General features: G+C 39.3%; 1 protein-coding gene across 6 annotated transcripts in view; it reads left to right on the top strand.

The window, feature by feature from the left end:
• Nucleotides 1-25,050, top strand: part of clasp2 (cytoplasmic linker associated protein 2) — a 54,647-nt gene that overhangs the window by 28,302 nt on the left and 1,295 nt on the right. Inside the window, exons 18-39 of one of the 6 annotated variants that reach the window (XM_081376046.1) lie at nt 764-928; nt 1,814-1,834; nt 2,439-2,543; nt 3,454-3,480; nt 5,540-5,707; nt 5,909-5,950; nt 6,653-6,760; nt 8,449-8,555; nt 9,456-9,703; nt 9,834-9,897; nt 11,936-11,992; nt 16,167-16,330; nt 16,695-16,773; nt 19,041-19,184; nt 19,334-19,477; nt 19,555-19,661; nt 19,805-19,955; nt 20,679-20,880; nt 20,966-21,159; nt 21,256-21,384; nt 21,518-21,724; nt 24,871-24,987. In XM_081376046.1, the coding sequence (XP_081232172.1) occupies nt 764-928; nt 1,814-1,834; nt 2,439-2,543; nt 3,454-3,480; nt 5,540-5,707; nt 5,909-5,950; nt 6,653-6,760; nt 8,449-8,555; nt 9,456-9,703; nt 9,834-9,897; nt 11,936-11,992; nt 16,167-16,330; nt 16,695-16,773; nt 19,041-19,184; nt 19,334-19,477; nt 19,555-19,661; nt 19,805-19,955; nt 20,679-20,880; nt 20,966-21,159; nt 21,256-21,384; nt 21,518-21,724; nt 24,871-24,987 (2,750 nt within the window). The remainder of the gene's footprint in view (nt 1-763; nt 929-1,813; nt 1,835-2,438; nt 2,544-3,453; nt 3,481-5,539; nt 5,708-5,908; nt 5,951-6,652; nt 6,761-8,448; nt 8,556-9,455; nt 9,704-9,833; nt 9,898-11,935; nt 11,993-16,166; nt 16,331-16,694; nt 16,774-19,040; nt 19,185-19,333; nt 19,478-19,554; nt 19,662-19,804; nt 19,956-20,678; nt 20,881-20,965; nt 21,160-21,255; nt 21,385-21,517; nt 21,725-24,870; nt 24,988-25,050) is intronic. The other 5 variants (XM_081376048.1, XM_081376049.1, XM_081376047.1 and 2 more) reach the window with 5 other exon arrangements.

The following is a 25,050-nucleotide window of genomic DNA, read 5'->3' on the forward strand; positions in this document are numbered from 1 at the left end:
GCCAAACACATTTTTGTCTTGATCATGTAAAATGCTTTTTAAAACTACAAATATTCCATGTAGTCTAAACATTTCATGCATAATTATCAAAACGCTTATGGCGTGAGACTGCAGGATGTTAACTTTCAAAAGTACCCATCTATATCACATTTTCATAGAAGTGTTGTTATTGTTAACCAAAACTATTAAAATAATTTTGTTATTCGGCACCGATAGCCTCATGGGCAGCGTGCCGACATATAGCGCCGTTGTTCTTCGGGTGACCCGAGTTCGAATCCCGGCTCGTGGACCTTTCCCGATCCCGTCCCCCTTCTCTCTCCCACCTCGCTTCCTGTCCATTCGGTACTATCCTATCACATTAAAGGCAAAAATCACAAAAAAAAAAAATAATAATAATTTTGTTCATTGAAATAAATCTGAAAGGATAAAATAATTTATCAATATTAGATGGAAACTTAAATTCAAATCTTAAACAAAAATTAGAAATGTTGCCTTTTGCAACTAACTGAAAATTAAAGTACTAAAATTACTAAAAACTGAAATAAAAATAAATTAAAGTTAAATAGGAATAATTGAATATAACAGAAATACCTTAATAAACTTAACTAACATTTAAATGAGAACTAGGCAATGGAAAAATAGTCATTTTTAATAACAAAATCTAAAATAATAATTTTTCTTTTTTTTTTTTATAATGACATGGCCTTCATTGTAAAAAATGTATATATATGTGGCGTGCACATTTGTTTGTTTGTTACTTTAGTGCCTGCGAGCTCAAAATCGTCGGGATCTCCAGGCTCTTTGCAGCGTTCCCGCAGTGATGTGGATGTGAACGCAGCCGCCGGCGCTAAAGCCAGACACAGCGGACAGGCTGGAGGGGCCGGTCGAGTCACGGCAGGCCTGGTCCCCGGATCATACGCATCTCTCGGTAGGAGCCACATACGGTTCTTTGATCAACTCGTGAACAGAAGAGGTCACACGTGTGAATATGCAGATATGCACACTCTCTCACCACACGCAATAGAAACTGATGTGAAGAATTTTAACTTTGCAGATTTTCGAACCACTTTGTATAGTTACAATGTCTATGTACTCGTTTTCTGTGTTACCTGGACAGAGAAACTCAAATTTGTCAGCAAGACTTTTGACGGCTTCAGGGCTTTCTTGAAAACTACAGACAGACAGTCGGATCGACAGAGGGTTATTAACAGAACAGTCACTGAAAATCGTATCATACTTTGTCTTCTCTTTAAACAGCATTGTGGTAAAAATCGAACACTTTGGAAACAGCTTTTTTTACCCGTATGTGACGCCGTTTTCGAAACTGATGGAACGGCAGTTTCTTTTAGTTTTTTTCCCCTGCGTTTGGCCTAAAACACTGTATTCATGGTCATCCAGTTTGAAATGTTGACTAGAAACACTGAGATTCTCGGCATTCTCTTCATATTTACGATATGTTGCAGCCTACAACGTGCTGGATCCTTCACTTTTTGAATTCTAGCTCTCTGGGAAAATACAAGTCAACCCCAATATTACAAAGTTTGCCAAGAAGTGTTTCCTACTAAAGCAAGGTCGGTATTTGTCAAGGCTATCCAATAGAATCAGACTGGGAGTGGCCTCGGACTGCAACATGACCGGTGCATTATGGGTGTTGACATTTTCCTACCTATTTATCAAAAAGGAAAACAAACGACCCTCCAATTCGTCAAGGTTACGTGTGAGTGTGCGGTCACGTGTGATTCTGTTGTGAGTGTGTTTGTGTTTTATGTTCTAACTGGTTTGCTGTGCTCCTCTCTCTCTTCTTTTGCTTAAGATGATGCCTCTGATAAAGATGGTAAGATCATCTGCCGTTTGCTCATCCCGTCTTCATCTTCTCCTTTTCTTAATTGCCCCCTCCCCCCTTTCTATTGGCCTTCCTTCCTGCTCATGTAGCTCATGCTTTCCTACTGTTTGTCTTTGAATCGTTGATCAGGATTTTGGTGATTTATATGTCTCTGATTTATATTAAATTATGCTAGGAGGAAAGTTGTTTGCTTTTTGTTGTAGTTATTCCAATGCTTTGTAGGTGTAATAGGGAACCCGATCCTCTCACGCGTAGTGGGCGGAGCTCGTTGTGTGTGATGTAGTGCTGCTGCTGTCTGCTGGTGGCCTGTGGTATTGCAAGAAAATGAATGATCTGCCTTTCAGCTTGTGGTTGTGCCAAGTTGAATTGCTTCATTAAAAATCTCCCATACTGACCTGAAACTCTCCTCTTATTCTGTCCATTCTGTCCCATCTTCTTTCCTTTAACGCAATCATTAATACGTTCCCTCAATCACAGGACTGGCCAGTGCGTGGTTGTGGTGGGCCAGCGAAACACTGGAAATCTCTTTGACTTATTCATTTGATGGTGTGTTATGATTGGCCTGATGACTTACAGCATTTTTGTTGCTATCCAGGGCGTCTACGGACTAAGCAGACTTTATCGACGGCGTCTAGCATGGGCAGCAGTCAGGTCGACTCAAGAGGGCGGACCAAATCAAAAATAACATCTCAGTCACAACGTAAGTACCTGCAATGTTCATACAATATTCATACACATTCTACGTCTGCAGTGAAGAAGCACAAATATTCTAGATGAACATTATTATGTGTTGTCACACCTGACCTCACCATAAACACAATGTATCAATGTAACAAAACTAGTCAGTAAATATATGTTGATGCAAAATATTTACCAATAGAGGAATATACTGATCGCAAACTCCCAGAAATGATCCATACACTTTATACTTAGTCATTCCTATTATAAAGTATGTTTTAAACACTTTGAACACAAGCATTGAAATTACAATTTAAGGAAGTATTTCTGTGAAACGGTATACTAGAATTTCACCTACACTTTGGCTATTTAAATAAAATATAAATTATGTATATGCACAATGTTATGTGTATTTTTAATATTTAAGAAGTACTATGAAAATATAATATTGCTCATCAAGGCTGCATTTATTTGATCAAAAATACAGTATATAAACAGTAATAAATGTATTACAATTTTAATACAACTGTTTACATTTTTAAATATATTTAAATTATTTGTTATCATTATCAATGCTGAAAACAGCTTATTTTTTTATTTTTTTAAATAGAAAGTTCAAAAGAACAGCATTTATTTGAAAATCTTTTGTAATGTTATACATATATTTATTGTTGCGTCTGATCAATTTAATGCATCCTTGTTGAATAAAACTATTAAAGTATTTTAAAAAATGACCAAGTGCTTGTGCTTATTTTATGCACAACACAAGCATGCGGTGAAACGTGACTGTAAACAGTCTTCCCTCATACCACGTGCTGTAAAACACATTGTCATCTGCATGCCAGTGTGTGTGTGTGTGAGAGAGATTATCAGGAGTCATCCTGATCTAAGGATGTAACCCACAGCTCCTCCAACTGTTTCTGTGCCTCTAGGTTCCGACGATTCTGATTGCACGCCAGGTACCCTCGTCTGACATGTGGGCGAGTGTGTTTAGTTCATGCAAACGTGTGTGTGAGCGAGCAAACGTTTGTATGTCTTGAGTGGCCTGCATGCTGTGTGGTCTCCACTTGGGTGTAATGGTATCAGTCCATTTCTGCCTGCAGGCGTGTAGAAACACAAACTCTCACACACAACGGTTTAGCAGTGTATGTTGGGCAGCCTGGGCTGCTTTAACATGTTAAGAGTGTTGATGGAACTAAAGCAGTGGCGCAAACAACCATGATGTTTTTCATCTTTTGTGTGCCTTCATGGTGATGTTGTGGAGTAACGTCAGCTGTAGGGCTTCTTGAATCTATGTGCGCGACTCATGCTGATGTTTTCATTTGCAGGCTTATGGTTTTATTCATTTGTACGATGTGTGTGTCAAAAACAACACATTGACAGCATGTTTTTTACCCCATAATGCATTTGTATTCGTTTAATATGCTGTTCCTCCTCCCACCCAATGGGTCTCTTGGACCCGTTCCCGCTCCCTAATCCTTTCCCCTCATTGGCTCAGGATCACAGTCTGCTACCCCTGTTGGTGGTAAGATTTTCAACATATTTCACCTGTCAGTTATTCACTTAGTCCAGTCACTCCCATCCTGTGGGCCTCCACCCTCTAGTCTTACATCTTCCCTTCTCCTGATTCACGGAAAAACATGGTTTTGCCATCAGCACCCACTCTCTTCACTGCATGGAGGGTGTGTCGCTTGGTTCACAATACATTGGATGGTGTTTTTTTTTTCTCTCTCTCTCTCTTCAAATCTGAAAAACTTGAACCTTATATAAGGCTGGGCGGTATGACGGTATATGCCCTTCGTTGATACCGATTCTGCTTTTGCTGGGAATCTGCTACACTGATTCCTCTATATCTGTGGTGCGATTTTTATTTTTCAAAAAGAATCCACAAAATTGCAGAAAACTTTAAAGTGGTGGCTTTGTTTTAACTCAATTTTTATGTAATGTGAAGCTGTATCAGTACTGGTTCTTTCATCTGTCATGAATCATCTGAAAACATATTTTTCTTGAATTTCCAGCAAAAATAACTAATGTTTGATTTATACCATTAACATGATATAAGAATTTGGTCATATCGCCCACCCCTGCTTTACATGTCACTGTGTGGGGAAATTGAAAGATTTGGTAATTGGTGTGTCAAAGTGCAGCGTGAGCATGTTCATTTGTGTTTGTGTAGTCTCTGTAGTCATTTTCACTTGTTCACTAGGTAAACCTCATTCTTCCCTTTTGGTCTTGACACAATCGGAATCACAACACTAGCACTTTAATGTCAAACTGTCATCTGTATATGTGATTATTGTAGTGTGAATTATTGCTGTGTGGATATAGCTATGAGGATTAGTTGTTGATGTTTGGTTTTGGTGGACAGTAATGTAATTTGTGCTATTTATTATATACAGGGCTTGACATTCAATTTGTTTTGCTCACCAGCCACTGTGGCTTGTGGTTTTCCAAAGTTACTAGCCACTCAGCATTTTCACTGGACACAATTTTGACAACGAAACCATAGGGAAAAACTGTTGTATATTTAATTTTAATACTATCTCATAATTTGGCAGCCGGTATATTAGGCTGCTGTCACTTTATGACCTGACGCACTTTGGGTCACAAAATCTGCAGTAATGAATAAAATTATGCTCAAGATCCCACACCGAAAAATTCAAGCACTGTAACACCAACAATATTCATACGGAGCAAATGAAACAAGTCAGTAAAGGGCTAGTATGTGTGTCAACTCACTGTCAGAGTATTTGTATTGTGTATCCTGCAGAAGAGTTTAAGATATTTCATTATTGATATGTATCGAAAAATCTATATTTTTGTATATTTTTTATTTATATAAATTTCAACCCGCCAAAGTTGCTAGTAGTGTTACTGTGTTACACGCCACTGCTAAATCCAAGACGGGTTTTAATGTCAAGCCCTGATTATATATTTATATAAATCTGTTTGTGTATGCATTTAGTGGTCTGTCATTCTCACAGTTCTTTTGTCTTTTCATTTTCTATATATTTCCAGCGGGTTCTCGCTCGGGTTCCCCAGGCCGGGTTTTGACCAGTACAGCTCTGAGCACGCTCAGTACGGGAGCTCAGCGTGTGAGTGCCGCTCCAGGCTCCCACCGTCGCAGCAGGATCCCGCGCAGTCAAGGCTGCAGTCGAGACTCCAGCCCCACACGCCTGTCTGTTGGTAAGCACTCGTTTCTGTCTGTGACCGTGAGAATCTCTTCTGTCTGATGAATAAAATACCTTCTTTATCAGTGAGTGTCCTTTGAATCTGTTGGCACATAAGATCAAAAGTGTTGCATTTGGCCCCAAGACTTCTGTAGGCCTTCACGTAAAGGGGTGATAGTGTTCTTACCAAAACTGAAATGTTTTCTTTCAATCAAAGCTCCTTCAAACATCAGCCACATCTACAATGGATCAAAAGGAGGTATGACTTTTTTGAGTTTTTTTTGCCTTGGCCTCTGCCAGCCATCCCATAATGGTAATCCATCTGCCTGCCTAAGCTGGGGCTGTCATCCTAATGGTGTTTCATGCTGGAGGTTGTGCTGTTTTGCGCGTAACACACTGCTTTGGGAAAGCAGAACATGCCGTCTCATTAACCTGCTGGGTCTTCCCTTGTCTGCTGTGATGTTAAACCCCACAGCTTGATGCTGATCTTTGCAAAATGAATGTGTGAAGTCCATCTCATGAATGCAGATGAACGTTGAACGTTGGTTAAGAGACAGGATATAAAAGCAAACATCCAGACCTGCCACCTCCCATTTAATAACATTCCCCCTTTAATTCCTAACCTTTTAACTGTTCGTCCTGTCAGTGAATGTCTGCTCATTTCTAATCTATTCCTTTAATGTGGAATTTGTGCATGGACTCTAGACATTAGTACAAATATTGAGTTTATTTTTGTTGTCTTTCTGCCTATTTTATGCGAGGTTCCTCAAGGCTCTGTATTGGGACCTCTTTTTTTTCAATGTCATTTCAGTGCTTAACAATACTCCATGTAATTGTTACGGCTATTCCTTCTATATTTCTCCTGCTTTGTCTGTCTGTTATACCCTCCAATGTCTCTGTTCTTCTTTATCTTTTTTTCTCTCTGCTCTTTTCTTTGTGTTTTCTCTTGGGGGTGGGTCAGCGAGGGGTAGTCGTATACCACGGCCTAGCGTGAGTCAGGGCTGCAGTCGTGAGGCCAGTCGAGAGAGCAGCAGAGACACCAGCCCTGTGCGCTCCTTCACGCCGCTCGGTGAGTAACCACGGCAACCATTTCATCTACCAGGACCAATCAGCTTCAACACAGCAGGGGCGTAAACGATTAGGCAAGATCATGCGACGTTGAAAAACGAAAAGCGATATGGCCTCCTTTGCTTCATTTGAAACTGGAAGTCAAGCTTTTGCACATTTTGCTCTTTGCTGGACTCTGTTTGCTTCAAAACTGCCAAACACAAATCTTTGTGCTGCACTGCTGGCGCACATTGTATTAAGAATATCTTTTGGGTTAAAAATCCCTCACATGGTTCAGCCTGGTCAGGAAGCATTTTTCTCCTGGCCTTGTTTTTTTTTTTTTTTTTTTTACCACATCTTACATTGTGAACATTACTGATGGATGCTGGCACAAGCTTTGTCTGAGATGGTCCGTAAATGCAGCACACCAGAGAAAAATGATCATAAAGGTAAAACCTCAGACAGGAATTATTAGGAATAACCCTTATAGTCAACATGCAATTAAAATTCACAGTTTATATTTTTTTTTATGTACATTCCTCATAAGTACCTACCATACTTTGTTTTTATCTCTTGTTGAATGTCCCATTTTGCACAAAAACTGTCATATGAGGAAGAAAAATAGTTTGTGAATGACAATTACGTAAGTATAAATCACTAAGTTTGATAGTGACATAAATATGTTCAAGCTTTCTGACAAAAGCCGTAGTCCTCGGTGTACCAAAAATGTGTAATTATAATTATCACAGATAATGTCTTTTATGATTGTTTGTTTTGTTTTTTAAGAATCAACATTTTCATTGCACATTTATTTTGAGTGGCACAAAGTGGAATAAAGATAAGAACATTTAAGATAGAGACTGTCTGCTTCCAGCAATATTTTTGATGTTAGGTATGACACATTTATTATACCTTACCTGATGAAAGTGTGAAAATATCCTTACTGTAATGCAGAACTGGACTAATATCCTTCAGCACTGACACTTGAAGTGTGTGAAATTGTGTGTCACAGCAGGGCATGTGTGTGTTTTGGTGATGGGACGTTCTCACTTTACTGCTAATTGGGAGTTTCTCTGGTGAGCTCTAACACTGGCCTGGTTATTTACGCGTGTGTGCTTGTTTGCATTCTTGTGTGTGTGTTGCAGCATCCCGGCATTATTCGCGCTCAACTGGTGCTCTTCATGCCCCAGATGCCTTCGGGGCAGCAGGTGAACTGTCACCTCAGCGGCACAGGACTCTTTTCAAAAACTTTTTTTTTTTTTAAAGTCATTGTCATTTTTTGAATTTTAGTTTTTCATCTCATCCTTCTGCTTCTTTCAGTTTAGCCTCCATCGGACCTGCATGCTTTAAGTTTAGTTTTAGCCATAACAACCGTTCCAACCATTACCTCGATAACAACCGCATTCAAGTAGATTCACGTGGAAAACCTTTCAGTGTCACTCATGATTTTTCCTGAATTTAACCCAAGTTTTTTTCTTCGTGTCCTTGTTTTTTGTTGTTGATGTTGTTGTTGTTGTTTGGGCATTTGTGGTTCTATATTGTGATAATTTGTTTTTGGTTCTCTAGTCTCAGTGTCTTTACTGTTGGTGCATTATTTTAATTGATTGCTCAGTATTGATAAGATCACTGCATGCATTTTTTTGTTTGGACATGTAGGTGTTTTTTTTGTATTTGTGGATGTGTGTGTAAAATGTGTGATGTGTGTTGTAGGTTCTGGGTTGGGTATGTCTCAGTCCAGTCGTCTGTCATCTTCAGTTAGTGCCATGAGAGTGCTGAACACCGGATCAGACGTGGAAGAAGCCCTGGCAGATGCGCTGGTAAATATATTATACATAGTCACACACAGGAACTCTGCTTACACCCCACTCACATATAAGTTTACATTTACATACCCAGAATCTCATGTTTAGCCATTTAAAAAAAGATAAATCTTTGTTTTGTTTATATATATCATTCAAAAGTTGAGGTGAGTAAGATGTTTGTTTTAAAAGAAATGACATTAAGCAAGAATGTGTTAAATTGAGAGTTCATTTTCTGTTAATCAGAGAATCCTGAAATAATGTATCAAGGTTTCTAAAATAATATAAAGCAGCACAACAGTTTTTAACGTTGATCATAATAAGAAATGTTTCCTGATCACCAAATCGGCATATTATATCATAATTTGTAAATGAAGGATCATGTGACACTAAAGAATGAAACATTTTTTCACAATAATATTTCACAAGAGTGCTGTTTTTACTATATTTTTGATTAAATAAATGCAGTGAGCATAAGATACTTTTTTTTTTTTATGAAAAAAGAAGAAAAAAAACATTACTGACCCCAAACTTTTGAATGGTAATTTAAGTGCTGTATATACATGCTCTTGTGTAGGATGTCAAATGTACTGATCCATACCATTATTTTGTACTATAAATCAAACTTATGCTAAGAACTGTACTCACAAAATTAACAAAAGATTCACATAACCATTGTATCATGCACTTAAATGTCTGTCTTTAACTTGTCTATCATGCTTTAACTCTAACCTTTTGGCTTTATCAATGCTGCCAGCTTTTAGGAGATATGCGGGGCAAGGTTAGTCCCTCTGGCTTTCTGTCTGTCTCTGCATTAAAGCTGATGTTAAACTTACATTTTCAGTCTTTCCTTCAAGTTGTCTTGTGCTTAATTCATGCCTAAAATGATCATATGGATTTCATTTTATGTTTCCTAAGCAGAAGAAACCAGCTCGGCGGCGGTACGACAACTATGGGATGTACTCGGATGATGATGCAAACAGCGACGCCTCCAGCGCGTGTTCAGAGCGTTCGTACAGCTCCCGAAACGGCAGTATTCCTACGTATATGCGGCAGACTGAGGACGTGGCCGAAGTGCTCAATCGCTGTGCCTCTGCCAACTGGTCCGAGAGAAAAGAGGGGCTGATGGGATTGCAGGCGTTGCTGAAAAACCAGCGAACTCTCAGGTAACACACTCTTATGCTTCTCATATTCCTAAAGTTTTGCTAAATTGGCTGATTTTTGTTTCATATGTAAATAAACTCTCTCATGTTCAACGCAAGTTTGTGTTTAACTTGTTCTTTCTATCCGTTTCAGCCGTGTTGAGCTGAAGAGGTTGTGTGAAATTTTCACCAGGATGTTTGCAGACCCACACAGCAAGGTACCTTCGCATGCCACTGTCAATCACACACACAAGCACACACTCCTGCGGACATAAACCAGCATGAACTCTTGCATCACACAAAACTGCTTGACTGTATCGGATTCTGCCTCACCCACAGCCCATATTCTCGCCACAGACTCACAGACCCACACTCTCGGGCATGTGCAGTGTAAACTAACTCTCGGGTTGAGGACCGTAGCTAATCGCATGGTTTGGTTTGAGTGGATTTCTGATTTCAGAAAAATTAGAAGCTCGTCTTTTTCAACCACTGCAACGCCAGCCCAAACTTCCTCCGTAGCTCTTCTCTCTTTCATGCTTGCACTCACGCACACTCACCCACGGGACTGTCACAATTCCAAAAAAAATAGATCTTTAAAATATAATGCAAATCGTTGGACTTTAGGAAAGACATGAGAAAATCACATATAAAAGTTCAATATAGCATTTTTTCAATATAGATAGATTTAAGTATAAGAGTTGACGTTTGAGTTAGCATAAGGTAAAAAAAAACATATAAATGTACATAATTCCGTCTTTAAAAAAAATAAAATAATTGTGTGTATATGTGTGTATATAGATATATATACACAGATCCTTTCCAAAAAATTAGAATATCATGGAAAAGTTTATTTATTTCCATAACTCCATTCAAAACGTTAAAGGAGAACTCCGGTCAATTTTAACATTGAGCTCATTTTATTGTACATTTGGCGTGCTGTCAATACAGAGAACAACGACAAAAATCGGTGTTGCCTACACCGTGTTATCCTCTTTTTAAAATTTGCACCCTGTTGACTTAAACGGGGCAAGTTTTAAACCTGCTTTTAGCCTCTTAACATCCTTGATGTGTCATTACAAGTGCACAGGTCATGTGAGTGATTCCTTCGGGGTGAACGCGGGTTAATCTGACTGCAGTAGATGTGAAAGATATGAATAAAAATGATGTTATTTCAGCCAGCGCACATACCTGTATTTACATCCTGTTTTCGGTCGAAGTCCACAGTAGTCGATTGTCGAGTTCACGCGCATAGGTTTAGTACGTACGATCATGCGCCCAAACTCGACAATCGACTACTGTGGACTTCGACCGAAAACAGGATGTAAATACAGGTATGTGCGCTGGCTGAAATAACATCATTTTTATTCATATCCTTCACATCTACTGCAGTCAGATTCACTCGTGTTCACTCTGAAGGAATTACTCACATGACCTGTGCACTTGTAATGACACATCAAGGATGTTAAGAGCCTAAAAGCAAGTGCCCCGTTTAAGTCAACAGGGTGCAAATTGTAAAAAGAGGATAACACGGTGTAGGCAACACCGATTTTTGTCGTCGTTCTCTGTATTGACAGTACTCCAAATTTACAAAAAATGAGCTCAATGTTAAAATTGAGCTCAATGTTAAAATTGACCGGAGTTCTCCTTTAAACTTCCATAGATTATAGATTCAGTCCTAGCCGTCTACCAGGACATTTTCAGAGCACTTCATGCTTCCCTCATTTTCCAGCAGGATTTGCACCTGCCCACACTGCCCAAATAACTAAAACCTGGTTCAATGACAATGGTATCACTGTGTAATTACTGTGTGATTTCATGTAATATTCTAATTTTTTGAAACCCTGTTTTCGTGGGTTTTATGAGCTGGAAGCCCAAATTATGTACAAATAAACAACTAAATACTTGAAATCGTTTAAGTTGTGGGCCCTGAATCTATAATCTATGGAAGTTTAACGTTTTGAATGGAATTATGGAAATAAATAAACTTTTCCATGATATTCAAATTTTTTGGAAAGAGTCTAATTTGCGGAACACCACCTTTAAACACATCAGGAAAGGTACAGTATTCCTACAACGCTGACAGCCCAGTCCTACACACACACAGACTAACCCGCGTTTGAGGTGTCTCTCTTTCTCTCGCTTATAACGATTTCCTGGAACCTCTTCTGGCATTCTCTCTCTTGTCGGGTAGCCCGTAGCTCCGCCCCATATATCTGATTACAGGGCTCATGGCCCGCCCCTCTCTCTGATTTGCAGCGTGACCCCAGAGGCTTCGGCACGGCAGAATCCGGTATCAGTTCTGCCTCTTTTAAGGTACAAACGTCATTCTCTCTCTCTCCTGTCCAACATGATTATATTCTACAGCCTCCAGAGCTGTTCTTCAAGGCTCTGGAAAACCCTGGATCTTTTTGTGTGGATATATAAATGACAAAATATGCTTATTCATTTTACCTTTTTCCCCAGATTATATTGTTCATTTATGGTCATGATTTAATGGGGTTCATTATTTGTCTTTATCTCTTTTTTCTTTTTTTTCATTCTCAAAATAATTTCCATAGTATGGTACAATAACATGTTTAAATTTTGAAATCAAATGATTTTATCATTTTAAAGAAAGGTGCACTATGTAACTTTTGGCCCTCTAGCATTTAAAAAACAAAACTGCATGCATTTTGCATAAGAATATTGTTTTGGTTTTGCTTCGGCTGTGTGGATGAATATGGTTATCCTACTGTTCATAAAACATTCACTACTAGACTCAAGAGATATAACCAGTTTAGATGGAAAGGATCTGAAGACGTTTCTGTAGCTTTACCCGTTATAAGACATGATACTTTCTTGAAAATAAATTTTAGCACAGCGCTACAACAACCATGATGAAATCAGCCTTCACAATAGATGATGTTTACAATCAACCCTGTTATGGCGCTTTTCCACTGCATGGTACGGCTCACTTTTGGGGGTTTTCCACTGTGTCCAGTACGTGGTACTTTTTTTTTAGTACCACCTCGATTGAGGTTCCGAACGAGCCGTACCGATACTAGAATGTGACGTGTAAATACTGCAGATCACTGATTGGTCACTGTGGCGAGCACGACGAGGTCGAGGGCCGTGGGAGGACGGCGCGAGGCCGGTGGCGCGATTGATAATGAGCGACACGTGCGCGACGCACCGGTCTCGCATCTCTCACGGAGGAGCGGAAGCATAAAGGAGGAGCGACGACAGTGAAGAGCGGAAGCATAAAGGAGGAGCGACGACAGTGAAGAGCGGAAGCATAAAGGAGGAGCGACGACAGTGAAGAGCGAGAGCTCTCGCTCTTCACTGTCGTCGCTCCTCCTTTATGCTTCCGCTCCTCCGTGAGAGATGCGAGACCGGTGCGTCGCGCACGTGTCGCTCATTATCAATCGCGCCACCGGCCTCGCGCCGTCCTCCCACGGCCCTCGACCTCGTCGTGCTCGCCACAGTCACTAACAGCATCATTGGATTTGCGTCACGAGACACCAAACCCGCTATATTTAAATAGTCAGCAACAGCCACCGCAGTATCATTTGTTTGCACGACTTTCTTTAAAAGAAGTGGCTCCAGCGGTTACGATGATGTCACGGCAATAGAGGCGAGGCAACTATAATGATCAGTCTATAATCCCACTACCCTGGTAATCCAGAGTTCTCGCGAGAGCACAAATTGAATTTGCTCAGCGAGTTTACTCTGGCGTTGAGTAACGATGCTCATTAAATATGCCCTTGTATCCGAGCTGCACCAATCACATCGGGTTATCTGATATAGGCGGGCCAGAGGCGAGATGACGACAGCGCTGTGACGTCGAAGTCATTAGTAAACATTGCAAGATGGCTATGGATGAACACCAGTTGTTTGAAACGGCTTTGGCCGCTACAATGAACGAGTTAGACTCGGCTTTTTATCTAAAAGAGGAACAGAAGACGGCGCTCGAATCGTTCCTTTGCAAGAAGGGCGTTTTTGCTGTTTTGCCGACCGGATACGGCAAGAGTATAATCAGAGAATGTCTAATAAGGTTAGCTCCGCTGGTAGCTGGGGTTTATTGTTGTGATTGGTCGTAGTGTTATCCAATTGCGTGCAACGAGATTTTCAAATGCATGCTTGGTGCCGTCCCTCGAGCTGGCCGATTTTCATTAGTCGATGCCAGACCATTAATCTTTCAGATTTAGGTCTGGATTTCCAGGCTATAATCCCACCCTCTTTGAAGCGGCACTAAACTGCAGTGGAAAAGCAAACCGAGCCAAGCCGAGTCGTACGACTCTAAACATACTTCATACATACGTCATACATACTTTAAAGCAATTTATCTGTTCAATAAAATCCCTTAATCACCTGTCGAGTAATAAAAACGCCATCTCCTTTTACAGCATTTCAAATCCCTCAGTTCTCGCTCTCTCCAAAAAGCCAAGCCAATGTTGATTCGGGTTCAGGGTCTCGTTCTCTTTTCGCCAGCAGACTCTCCTCTGTGCGGAGTTTGTTCGAAACGGGTGCTCCCACACTAGACACACACACACACACACACACACACACACACACACACACACACACACACACACACACACACACACACACACACACACACACACACACACACACACACACACACACACACACACACACACTCTCTCTCTCAACTAACCTCTGCCGCTCCCACACCAGACACGCGTCAAAGTAGCCGGAGCCACTTTTCTCAAATGAAGGATCTGACGAGACACACATGGGCGAGTGACAGATGCAGTTTCCTGTGAAAACCATCCAGTCTGGTCTAAAATATAAACACTTATAACAGGCTTAGTGAATCAGAGTAAGACAAAAACACTTTTTGGAAGAAGGAATTGATTATGTGTGACAAAAGTTACATAGTGGACCTTTGAATCAAAGATTATTTTTATTTCATGTTGTTCCAAAAATGGTCTCACAGTTGTGGAAATTCACCAGTGTGTTTGTTTCTTTTCATGCCTTTCCCTGTGGTGGAACTGTAGAGAGTAAGTTTGGTTAACTTTTGTGCACATTTTTTTTTTTCTTCCCCATTTTTATTTTATTGCTTGTTTGTTTTAGTGTCATGTCTATATCCAGAAACTGTGAGATGCTGCTCTAATAAATAGCTGGAAAGCATTTATTCTGTTTTTGGCTGTGTTTTTGGGACTGAGCACTAACAGGGCAATCTACTTTACTAATATACTAATCAGTAACCGAAATAGGATGGTGACTATGTGATGTCAAAGATGTTATTGATCTGCTATTAATCTGTGGCTTTGCTGTTAACTAATCAAGTATATCTAAAAAGTGTCTATTATAAACATCAATATCTCATCAGTAATCTCTATGTTTGATGTTTCAGAATGTATTTGTTTTTTAAGAGACAAATCTTCTGATTTTCTTCCCCAAAGTAGGTAAATAACTAAGTAGTGCCTTTATCATCTAAAGAAACTGGTGGTTTTAATCATAATGTGCAATTTAAAATCATTTGATTCTCTTCCATATAAATAGATTTTTTTTTTTTTTTTATATCAGATCACATAGAGAATTCTCAAATATTCCAAAGCTATCAATGGATTTTTGTTAACATGCAGTTTCCCCATATTTCTGTATTTTATATTACTTCCCCGTATCACTATTGATAAATTTGTAGAGACCATTAGAGCTGATTATTAATCGTTAAAAGATCATAATCTTGATTGAAACACCCACGTGTTCTTATTCCTAAATAACAATGATTTGACAACGATGTCTATTAAACCTTTGACAAGTACGATCACAGCTAACATTTAAATCTGAATGTTCAGTCAAAATAGAGGAAATCATTTTTTGAAAGTAACTTGACGTTTCAAATAGAGATAGTCAAATACATCGTTACACCAGTAGGTGGCGACATCTGACTTAAATCTATTTGTCATTGAATCATTTATTCAATATTTAAATTTAATATGATTTAAATAGTCTGCTGCAATTAACATTTTGTCACAACCTCTAGTAAATTATTTTGTTTAGTTGTCTGTTCTGAATCATGGGAGAATTGTTATCTTTATTTATTTATTTATTTATTTATTTATATATATTTTTTATTCTATTTATCCAGAATCGTGCAGCTGTAGAGACCATCATGATAATGTAAATTGTGTCGTTTCCATTTGCCTTTATACAAAAAGTGGATCTTTTACACTCTGCTATTCATTTGGAGATTATTTTTTACGTTTTTGGAATTTGATATTTTGCTTATCGCAGTTTCAGATGAAGGTGGAACATGGCACAGCTTATATATTTTCCTACTTGGGGATAAAAATCATTGCAACATTAATATTTGCCATAACTATCTCTAACAAATGAACAATGGCTGTCCTCTGACTGAACAAGATGAATGCATGAATCAAAACTGATTACTTTTGGACATGGTCATGCGTTTTTGTTCATTTATTGATTTGACTTTTGTTGTGATCTGACGTTTATTTTGCTGATGGTGTTTGCACAGGTGTTCAGCATGTTTCTGGAGACGCTTGTGGACTTCATTGTGGTTCATAAGGAGGATCTGCAGGACTGGCTGTTTGTGCTGCTCACACAACTGCTGAAGAAAATGGGAGCGGACCTGCTCGGCTCAGTACAAGCCAAAGTACAGAGAGCCCTAGACGTCACAAGGTGTGTTGCATGGAAAAATCGGAAGCTCTAACACTTTTATTTATATAGTCCACTTTAGACATTCTAACTATAACTGCTAACACTGCTAACACTATGTTGATGCTCCCCAACAGACATTATACTGACTAGAAGTGACTTTCCAACTGCATGCCAACTTTTTCTACTAACCCTAACCTTACAGTCTACTTAAACACAAATGACATGTAGTTGCAGAGTTACCTATAGTTAGTAGAATGTTTAAAGTGGACTATTGAAATAAAGTGTAACCCTGTCAGCTATTATTTCTGCAATGCTCTGATATCGAGCGTCCACATATATCTGCTCTCAAGAATGATTCATTTATTTATCTTGTGTCTTTCTTCAGAGAATCTTTCCCGAATGATCTGCAGTTCACTATCCTGATGAGATTCACAGTTGACCAAACACAGACACCAAACTTAAAGGTAAGTGTGTTTTTTTTTAGTGACTCTGTATCTTCTCACTGTATGGATGGGCGACTAGGACTGACTCTCGAAAGCTCTGCTTTCAGTGAATGTTAAAGTAACCTGACGTGGCTGTCAGGTCTTGCTTAAGTGCTTGCTTTGGAGTTTCTACAGGATGTCATGTGCTGGCTCTATGTACTCTGGTTGTTGTTGTTGTTACCCCTCCATTAAAGCTCATGCAAACCACAAGGACATTGTTTTGCATAAGAATCCCCAACCTGTACCTCAGTGTTTCCTGCACCGCAGCTGAATATGAAGAGCCACCATTTTAGCTGTGTTGTATTGATATTGCATTGTTGAATTTGAAAACCAATCGCTCATTTGTTACCATTCTTATTAATGAATCCATTAAATCAGTGTAAGATTAATTTTTTATAAAATCTTTATCTTTTTTACGATACTAAAAATGCACATTTGTGTTGTATTGATAGGGTCCTAAAGTTATTTTAGTAGTATTTATTAACATTTTGTATTATCTTTTACATTTTCATTTGTCATTAGTAGTTATATATATGTATATATTATTTATAAATGATTTATTTCAGTTTGAATGCTTCGCAAATTAAGCTTTTTTTTTTTCAGCTTGTCGCCAAGGTAAAATTTATCTGCTAAAATCTTATTTTAGCATATTTTAATTTCCAAAAACAATTTTTATTGGTTTGAATTCACAATAATAACAGGAGCATTAAATGACAATATATTGATAAATGTGAGGGGAAAAAAACTTTCAAATTGCATATCTGAGTTTCAGACTTTAATTTTATTTGAAAAATTGGGTTACACTTTATTTGTAAGGTGTCCATGATACAGTGTTATTATACATTTAAGTACTGAGTAATAATAATTAACTACATGTACTTACTTTTGGGTAAGTTGCATGTAATTATTCGTAATTTATAGTATTACTATAGTAACTACATGTAGCAAGGACACTGTAAAATAGCGTTGTCAAAAAATTGACTCGATGTCTCCGGCTGCAACAAGAAAACCCTGTAGGAAACACTGCCCTACACCAATCCCATAACCCCATCTGCCCAACTCCCCTCTAACCAAACCATCTCCCTTTCATCTACCTCACATTCGGCATCTCTTTTTCAGCAGTGTCCCTGTCCAGTTTTCTCCCCCTTATCTGCGTGTCTGTCAGGGCTCCCTTTCATTGACGTGCTCTCCCTCTCTCTCTCTGAAGCCGGGGAGAAGGCGCTGTTGCTGGTACGGGGGCGGGGCTATAGAATTGCTTCCCCTCAGAAAGCGACGGCATGCTTGCACACTGCAGGAAAATATCCAATTGTGGAACCAAGCAGTACAGGTCAGTGAGACACAGGGGAAGCAATTCCGTAACGCGCAGCTCCCACAACTAAAACCCCTCAGCTAAGCTAGCTCGACTTTTATTCAGAATTAACCGACAGGGATAAGTAACTCATACGCAGATTTCCGCCCGTAATTCACCAGTTTATCGAGGATGTAATAAATTGATCAAATTGATCAGTATAGAAATGTATGTTGCAAGTAGTTCTATTCATCAAAGAATCCTGAAAAGTATCAGTTTCCTCTAAATATGAAGAAGCACAACCGTTTTCAACACTGATAATAATAAGAAAAGAAGCAGCAAATCAGCATATTAGAATGTTTTCTAAAGGATCATGTGACTGAAGAATACATGACACTTCAAAATACATTCAAATAGAAAACAGCTATTTTAAATTGTAACAATATTACTTTATTTTTGATTCAAATTAGATAAATGCAAACTTTTATTTTTAATAACCACTCCCAAACATTTGAAAATGTGGGTGACAGTGCTTGTTGAGGGCCTAATTATTGCCTTGATCAGTCAGTCTTAACAGAAGCAGGATGATGTTTGAGAGAGGGGGGCGTCAGTGAACGAGAGCAGGGCACAACACAAACACACAAGCCTTTTGTGCCCAATCACACCCGTCATGCTCGTCCCAACTTCCCCCTGCTGTCTTGCTTCATTTCATGGATTTAAGAATAGCTGTAATTAAGTGACTTTGTGTGCTTGTCTGTAACGGATGGTCTGCAGCGTTGATGTGTGGAAACATGTTTGATTCTGATTGGTCTTTATGTGGAGAAGATTGATTAAAGGAGGGTTTTTGATTGAGGTAAAATGTTTTTTTTTTTGGAGTGAATGCTACTGTCGTCTTGGATGACATATTAATATGCCTTAGATGATTTTGTTGCGGAGTTGTAACATAAGAATAATGTTTCAGGTGAAGGTGGCCATATTGAAGTACATAGAAACACTGACACTACAAATGGAGCCACAGGATTTTGTCAACTCGAGCGAAACCAGACTGGCAGTGTCTCGTATCATTACGTGGACCACCGAACCCAAGAGCTCGGATGTCAGAAAGGTACGAGACACGTGCTTATTACATGAATGATATTTCAAATGTTTCTACATTTTCAGCTTTAAACGTGAGATCTGTTTATTTCTAGTTTGTTAGATCTCCTCTGGTGGTGTTGATTGGTTTGAAGGTCTAATTATGTGCTTTGATTACAGGCAGCGCAGTCGGTGTTGATCTCGCTGTTCCAGCTGAACACACCAGAGTTCACAATGCTTCTCGCAGCACTACCTAAAACATTTCAAGATGGAGCCACCAAATTGTTGCAGAACCACCTACGAAACACAGGCAACACTGCCCAGGTGATTAACAAGTTCTTTAAGAACCGCTTCTGAACCACTTTTCTGTCAGCACTATCATGATTTTTTTTACCTTGCAGGCTACAATGGGAAGCCCACTCACCCGACACACCCCGAGATCACCAGCTAGTTGGTCGAGCCCTTTAACATCCCCTACCAACACATCACAAAACACACCTTCACCAAGGTACGCCACTGGGTCTCAAACTACAAACATTGACATAGATTCACTCACACCATAAATGCTGTGATTTGGGTTATGTAGTCGTTTGCGCAGCATTTCTGCGTAGTTAAACATTCCATGTAAATTATGTGTGTATCATTTCTCAGTGCATTTGATTACGATACTGAGAACATGAACTCTGAGGAGATCTACAGCTCCCTAAGAGGAGTCAGTCAGGCCATCCAGAACTTCAGCGTCCGCAGCCAAGAGGACATGACAGAGCCGGCGCGGAAAAGAGATGGAGATGGTGGAGAACAGGTAAGAAAAGCAAAACACGTGTTTTTGAAATACGCTCTAAGCAGTTGACCAATCACAACACACTGATCCAGCCGACCAATCAGAGCACATTGTGCTTTTCAGAAGGAGGGGCTTCATAGAGACTAGAACTCTAGTAGAGCCCAAAACCAAAATCAAGACTTTGTAAAAGGACATAATAGTTCCTTTTTAATACTTAATACTTGCAGTATTGTTATTGTTAACTAAAACAAACTATACATTTTTTTTTCATTAATTGAAATAAAGCTGAGATCAAATAAATTATAGATGGAAAAAACTAAACTTAATCTTATTTTTATTTCAGTTAGTTGCCAAATCATCATTTAAAATTTATGTTGAGCTACTGATAACTAAAACTGAATCTAAACAAAAATCATACTAAATAGAAATATTTTTTAAAAAGTAATAAAAATGACAAAAGCACAACAAAATTAAAATAAATTCTAATTAAATTCTCGTATTAATAAATACTATAATATTATATAAATAATGCTAAAACAACACTTGAGATGACTTAATATAAAAAGGCAAAGACTGCAGAGTGATATGAAAGCACTGGTATTTTACCATGGGCTATGGTGATACAGATAAGCACTCATTATATAAAACCGTTGATTAGAGCCATCTAATCAGATTATAAAATACACTGAAATCTAAAAGCATATCACTAATGTGTGAATGTATTATGTATGTGTCTCTTTACAGGGTTGTGATCAAACCACGGACTCTGGTCGGACGGCGCTGGATAACAAGACATCTCTGCTAAATACAATGCCACTCCTCTCGTCGAGTCCCCGCCCAATAGGGGAATACCAGCTAGTCAGCTGCTCTGACTCTTCCTTCAGCTCCTCCCCTTTTAATAAAAGCCTGAAAGATGCAGACCAGGATGCCGAGTGCCTCACTGATGGTAATGCACTTCTGTAACTGCTTGGGCAAGTGTATGCATGTAAACCCGTGTGTGTCTTACTTCCTTTCTGCTGATGGTGTTACAGACAGTGGTGTGGATCAGTCTGAGGTGGTTTCTGAGCTCCTAAAGGAGCTCTCGAATCACAGCGAACGAGTGGAAGAGAGGAAAGCCGCGCTGTGTGAGCTAATGCGGCTGATCAGAGAAACACAACTGCATGTTTGGGACGAGCACTTCAAAACCATCCTCCTCCTGCTCCTGGAAACACTTGGGGATGGAGAGGTGATCGCAAACATACACTCACTGCTGTAAACACACTCTAATGTGAGTCATGAGGACTACCAAATTTAGTTGCTGATCTTTATTTCTCTCTCTCAGCACGTCATTCGGGCATTAGCACTCCGGGTGTTAAAGGAAATCCTTAACAGGCAGCCGTGTCGCTTTAAAAACTATGCGGAACTCACCATTATGAAGACCCTGGAAGCACATAAAGACCCACACAAAGAGGTCAGGCATCCCTAAAGGGATAGTTCACCCAAAAATCACAGTTCACACAGACGTGAAGCACGTAAGACTGACAACCCAAACTAAAGCGCAAATCTAAACCCAGGCACAAAATGTCCTTTTCTCTCTGAATCAGGTGGTGCGGGCCGCAGAAGAGGGGGCGTCTATGTTGGCAACCTCAATAAGTCCCGATCAGTGTATCAAGGTGCTATGCCCCATCATCCAGTCGGCAGATTACCCCATCAACCTGGCTGCCATCAAGATGCTCACCAAAGTCATCGACCGGCTGCCTAAAGAGGGTCTCGTTCAGATGCTCCCAGAGATCGTCCCTGGGCTCATTCAGGTAAATACTGTACTTTATATACAGTACCGTTCGGAAGTTTTTTTTTTTTGTTTTTTTTTTTTTTTAAGAAATTAATACTTTCATTCATCAAGGATGCATTAAATTGATCAAAAATGACAATAAAGACATTTGAAAATCTCCAAATTATATCTATTTCAACTAAATGCTGTTCTTTTGAAAGAATCCTGAAAAAAAGGTATGTTTGTACTGCAATTTTTTATCAAATAAATGTAGCCTTGGTGAGCATAAGAGACCTCTTTGAAAAACAAATCTTATTGGCCCCAAACTTTTAAACATTAGTGTGTGTGTGTATATATATATATATATATACATATATATATATATATATATATATATATATATATGGCAGGGAAAAATAACTAAAGTTTTAGTAATCGTTCTAATTCTATAAGAATAGGGAAGTCCACAACTATAATGATAAAACAGGATCGATATCGTTGGAGTCACTTTCAGAAGGATTTTTTCCCCAGCTGGTCAAGTCACCTTTATTTATATAGTGCTTTGTACAATAAATATTGGTTTAAAGCAGCTTTACAGTGATAACAGGAAAATGACGTGATTTGGCTGTTGTTCAGCTGAAGTCAGTTCAGTGTTGATTCAGTTAATTCAGTTAAAGTTAATTTCTTCTATAAAGCAAAAAAAAAAAAAAATCTAGCTCAGTTCTCATACAACAGTGTCAGTCAGATCAATAATATTGTTGAATATTAAGTGTCCCCAACTAAGCAAGCCACAAGCGACAGTGGCAAGAATCAGGTGACAGAATGGAAAAAAAACCTTGGTAGAAACCAGGCTCAGTCGGGGGGGGGGCAGGTTTTCCTCTGGCCAACGAACGAACACGGTGTCATGATCCAGGCTGCTTCACAAGTCAAAATTCAGATCGGGATCGGTAGCATTCATATATTCATCCAGTTCCTTTTGCTTGAAGATCGATTCATCACGCCGGTATGGAGCCAAAGCTGGCCATAAGGTCTGTGCGGAGGACCTGTCTGGTTCTGTGCCGATGGCTGTCGTGTCGTCGAGGCCTTCGCAGGGATTGTCTAGTTGACCCGGTCTCTGCTGACTTTCAGGGCTGCGTTTTGGTCGTGTCTAGGTGAAGGTCCACCATCGGATCTGGATACGGACCGGATCCGGCTGACTACGGTAACCTCGGGTTAAGGATGAGACAGACAGACTCATGTTAGTGTAGATGCCATTCTTCTTACGATGTTACAAGTACATCGGGTGTTATAGGAAGTGTTACCGGTTCCGGTTGACCTAATTTATGCAGCCTAACAATAATTTAACTGATTTCAGATCTAGACCGATGTGTTTTCAGTCTAGATTTAAACTTCCCGAACAAGGCTAGGAAGACTATTCCAGACTTTGGGTGCTAAATAGGAAAAGGATCTACTGAGTGCAGTTGATATTGATATTCTGCGTATTATCAACTAACCAGAATTTTTAGATCGCAATAGATGAGAAGGACTGTAATGCGTTTAGAGCTCGCTCAAATACGGAGGAGCTAAACCATTTAGTGCTTTGTAGGTAGTTAGCTAGATTTTATAATGTATACAATGTTTAATAGGGAGCCGATGCAGTGTTGACAGAACCGGGCTAATATAGTCATACTTCCTGGTTCTGGTAAGAGCTCTAGCTGTGGCATTTTGGACCTGTTGGAGTTTGTTTATTAAGCGTGCAGGGCAACCACCCAGTAGAGCATTACAATAATCTAGCCTTGAGGTCATGAACACATGAACTAACTGTTTCGCATTATTCATTGAGAGCATATGTCATAATTTAGATATAGTTTTAAGATGGAAGAATGCGGTTTTACAGATACTAGACACGTGACTTTCAAATGAAAGATTGGTAGCGAAGAGCACACCCAGGTTCCCAACTGACAACAAAGACGACAAAAACTTTCTAGATTCTAGATTATAGGGCTGGGGATCATCAGCGTAACAGTGAAAGCTAATGCCATGCTTCCTAATGATATCTCCCAACCAAGGGTAGCACGTACAGGGTGAAAAGCAGTGGTCCTATTACTGAGCCTTGTGGTACTCCATACTGAACATGTGATTGATATGACACCTCTTCATTTACTGCTACAAATTGGTAATGGTCAGATAAGTATGATTTGAACAATGCCAATGCAATTCCACTAATACCAAAATAATTTGAGTCTATTCAAAAGAATGTTGTGGTCGATAGTATCAAAGATCCAGTAAAACTAATCGAGAGATACAACCACGGTTGGATGATAAGAGCAAATCATTTGTAACTCTAATTAGAGCAGTCTCAGTAGCCTACTATGATACGATCTAAATCCTGACTGGAAATCCTTGCAGATACCATTTGATGAATGATAAAGCATTGGCAGCCAATCAGAAGAAACAGAACTTTATTGTACACTGGCATGGATTCTAATATAGTTATCTCTCCTGGTGTGAACCGGTGTTAATTCCCTGGTGCACTTGCATTCATCTTGCATCACAAATGTGCACGCCACATGACAGAACTCAATATATAAAGAGTTCAGATGCAAAAGCCTCTAAGTTCCATCTGAAATTTTCTTCTAGAATGATCATTTTTATCAAGCTTGTATATTTATGTTCAGTTATTTCACTTTAATGGCAATGAAAATGACCTATTAATTGTCATTAAAGTGAAATTACTGAACTTAAATATACAAGCTTAATAAAAATGCTTATTTTAGAAGAAAATTTCAGATGGCACTTAGAGTGTTTTTTTTTATATATAAATTTGGTGCACAACAGCTTTCACATTAGCAATTTTTCATGCAATCCGTGCCCCGTTTCGAACTAAACTTCCAGAGCGAAAGCACGCCGTAATGATCGTTTCTGGCACACACTGTAAGCAGTCGACCAGTCACAACAGACTGGGCCATCGGACCAATCAGAGCAGAGCAGGCTCTCAGAATGGAGGGGTTTAGTGAGACCGATTTCTTGATTGAACCATTTCAGACACTGAGAGAAAAGAGCTGATGCTGCAATGTAAATGATGAGAAAATGAAAGTGTTTTTGATGCTTGTAAACCTGTTGTAGGAGAATTTTTATAATGGCATAATTGGGGCATTTTAAAGTTGGTCCCTGCTTGTTTTGATTGTAATTTTCTCTCATTCGCAGGGTTATGATAACTCTGAGAGCAGTGTACGAAAGGCGTGTGTATTTTGCCTTGTGGCCGTCTATGCTGTCATCGGAGAGGATCTGAAACCTCACCTCAGCCAGCTGTCCGGCAGCAAGGTGAGCACTTTCCTCTTATTAAATGTCTGTTTTTTTCACTCTGTCTTTATAGCGTAATCTATA

Source organism: Scardinius erythrophthalmus (genome assembly GCF_964197995.2).
Source record: "Scardinius erythrophthalmus genome assembly, chromosome: 10".
NCBI classification, from domain to species: Eukaryota; Metazoa; Chordata; class Actinopteri; order Cypriniformes; family Leuciscidae; genus Scardinius; species Scardinius erythrophthalmus.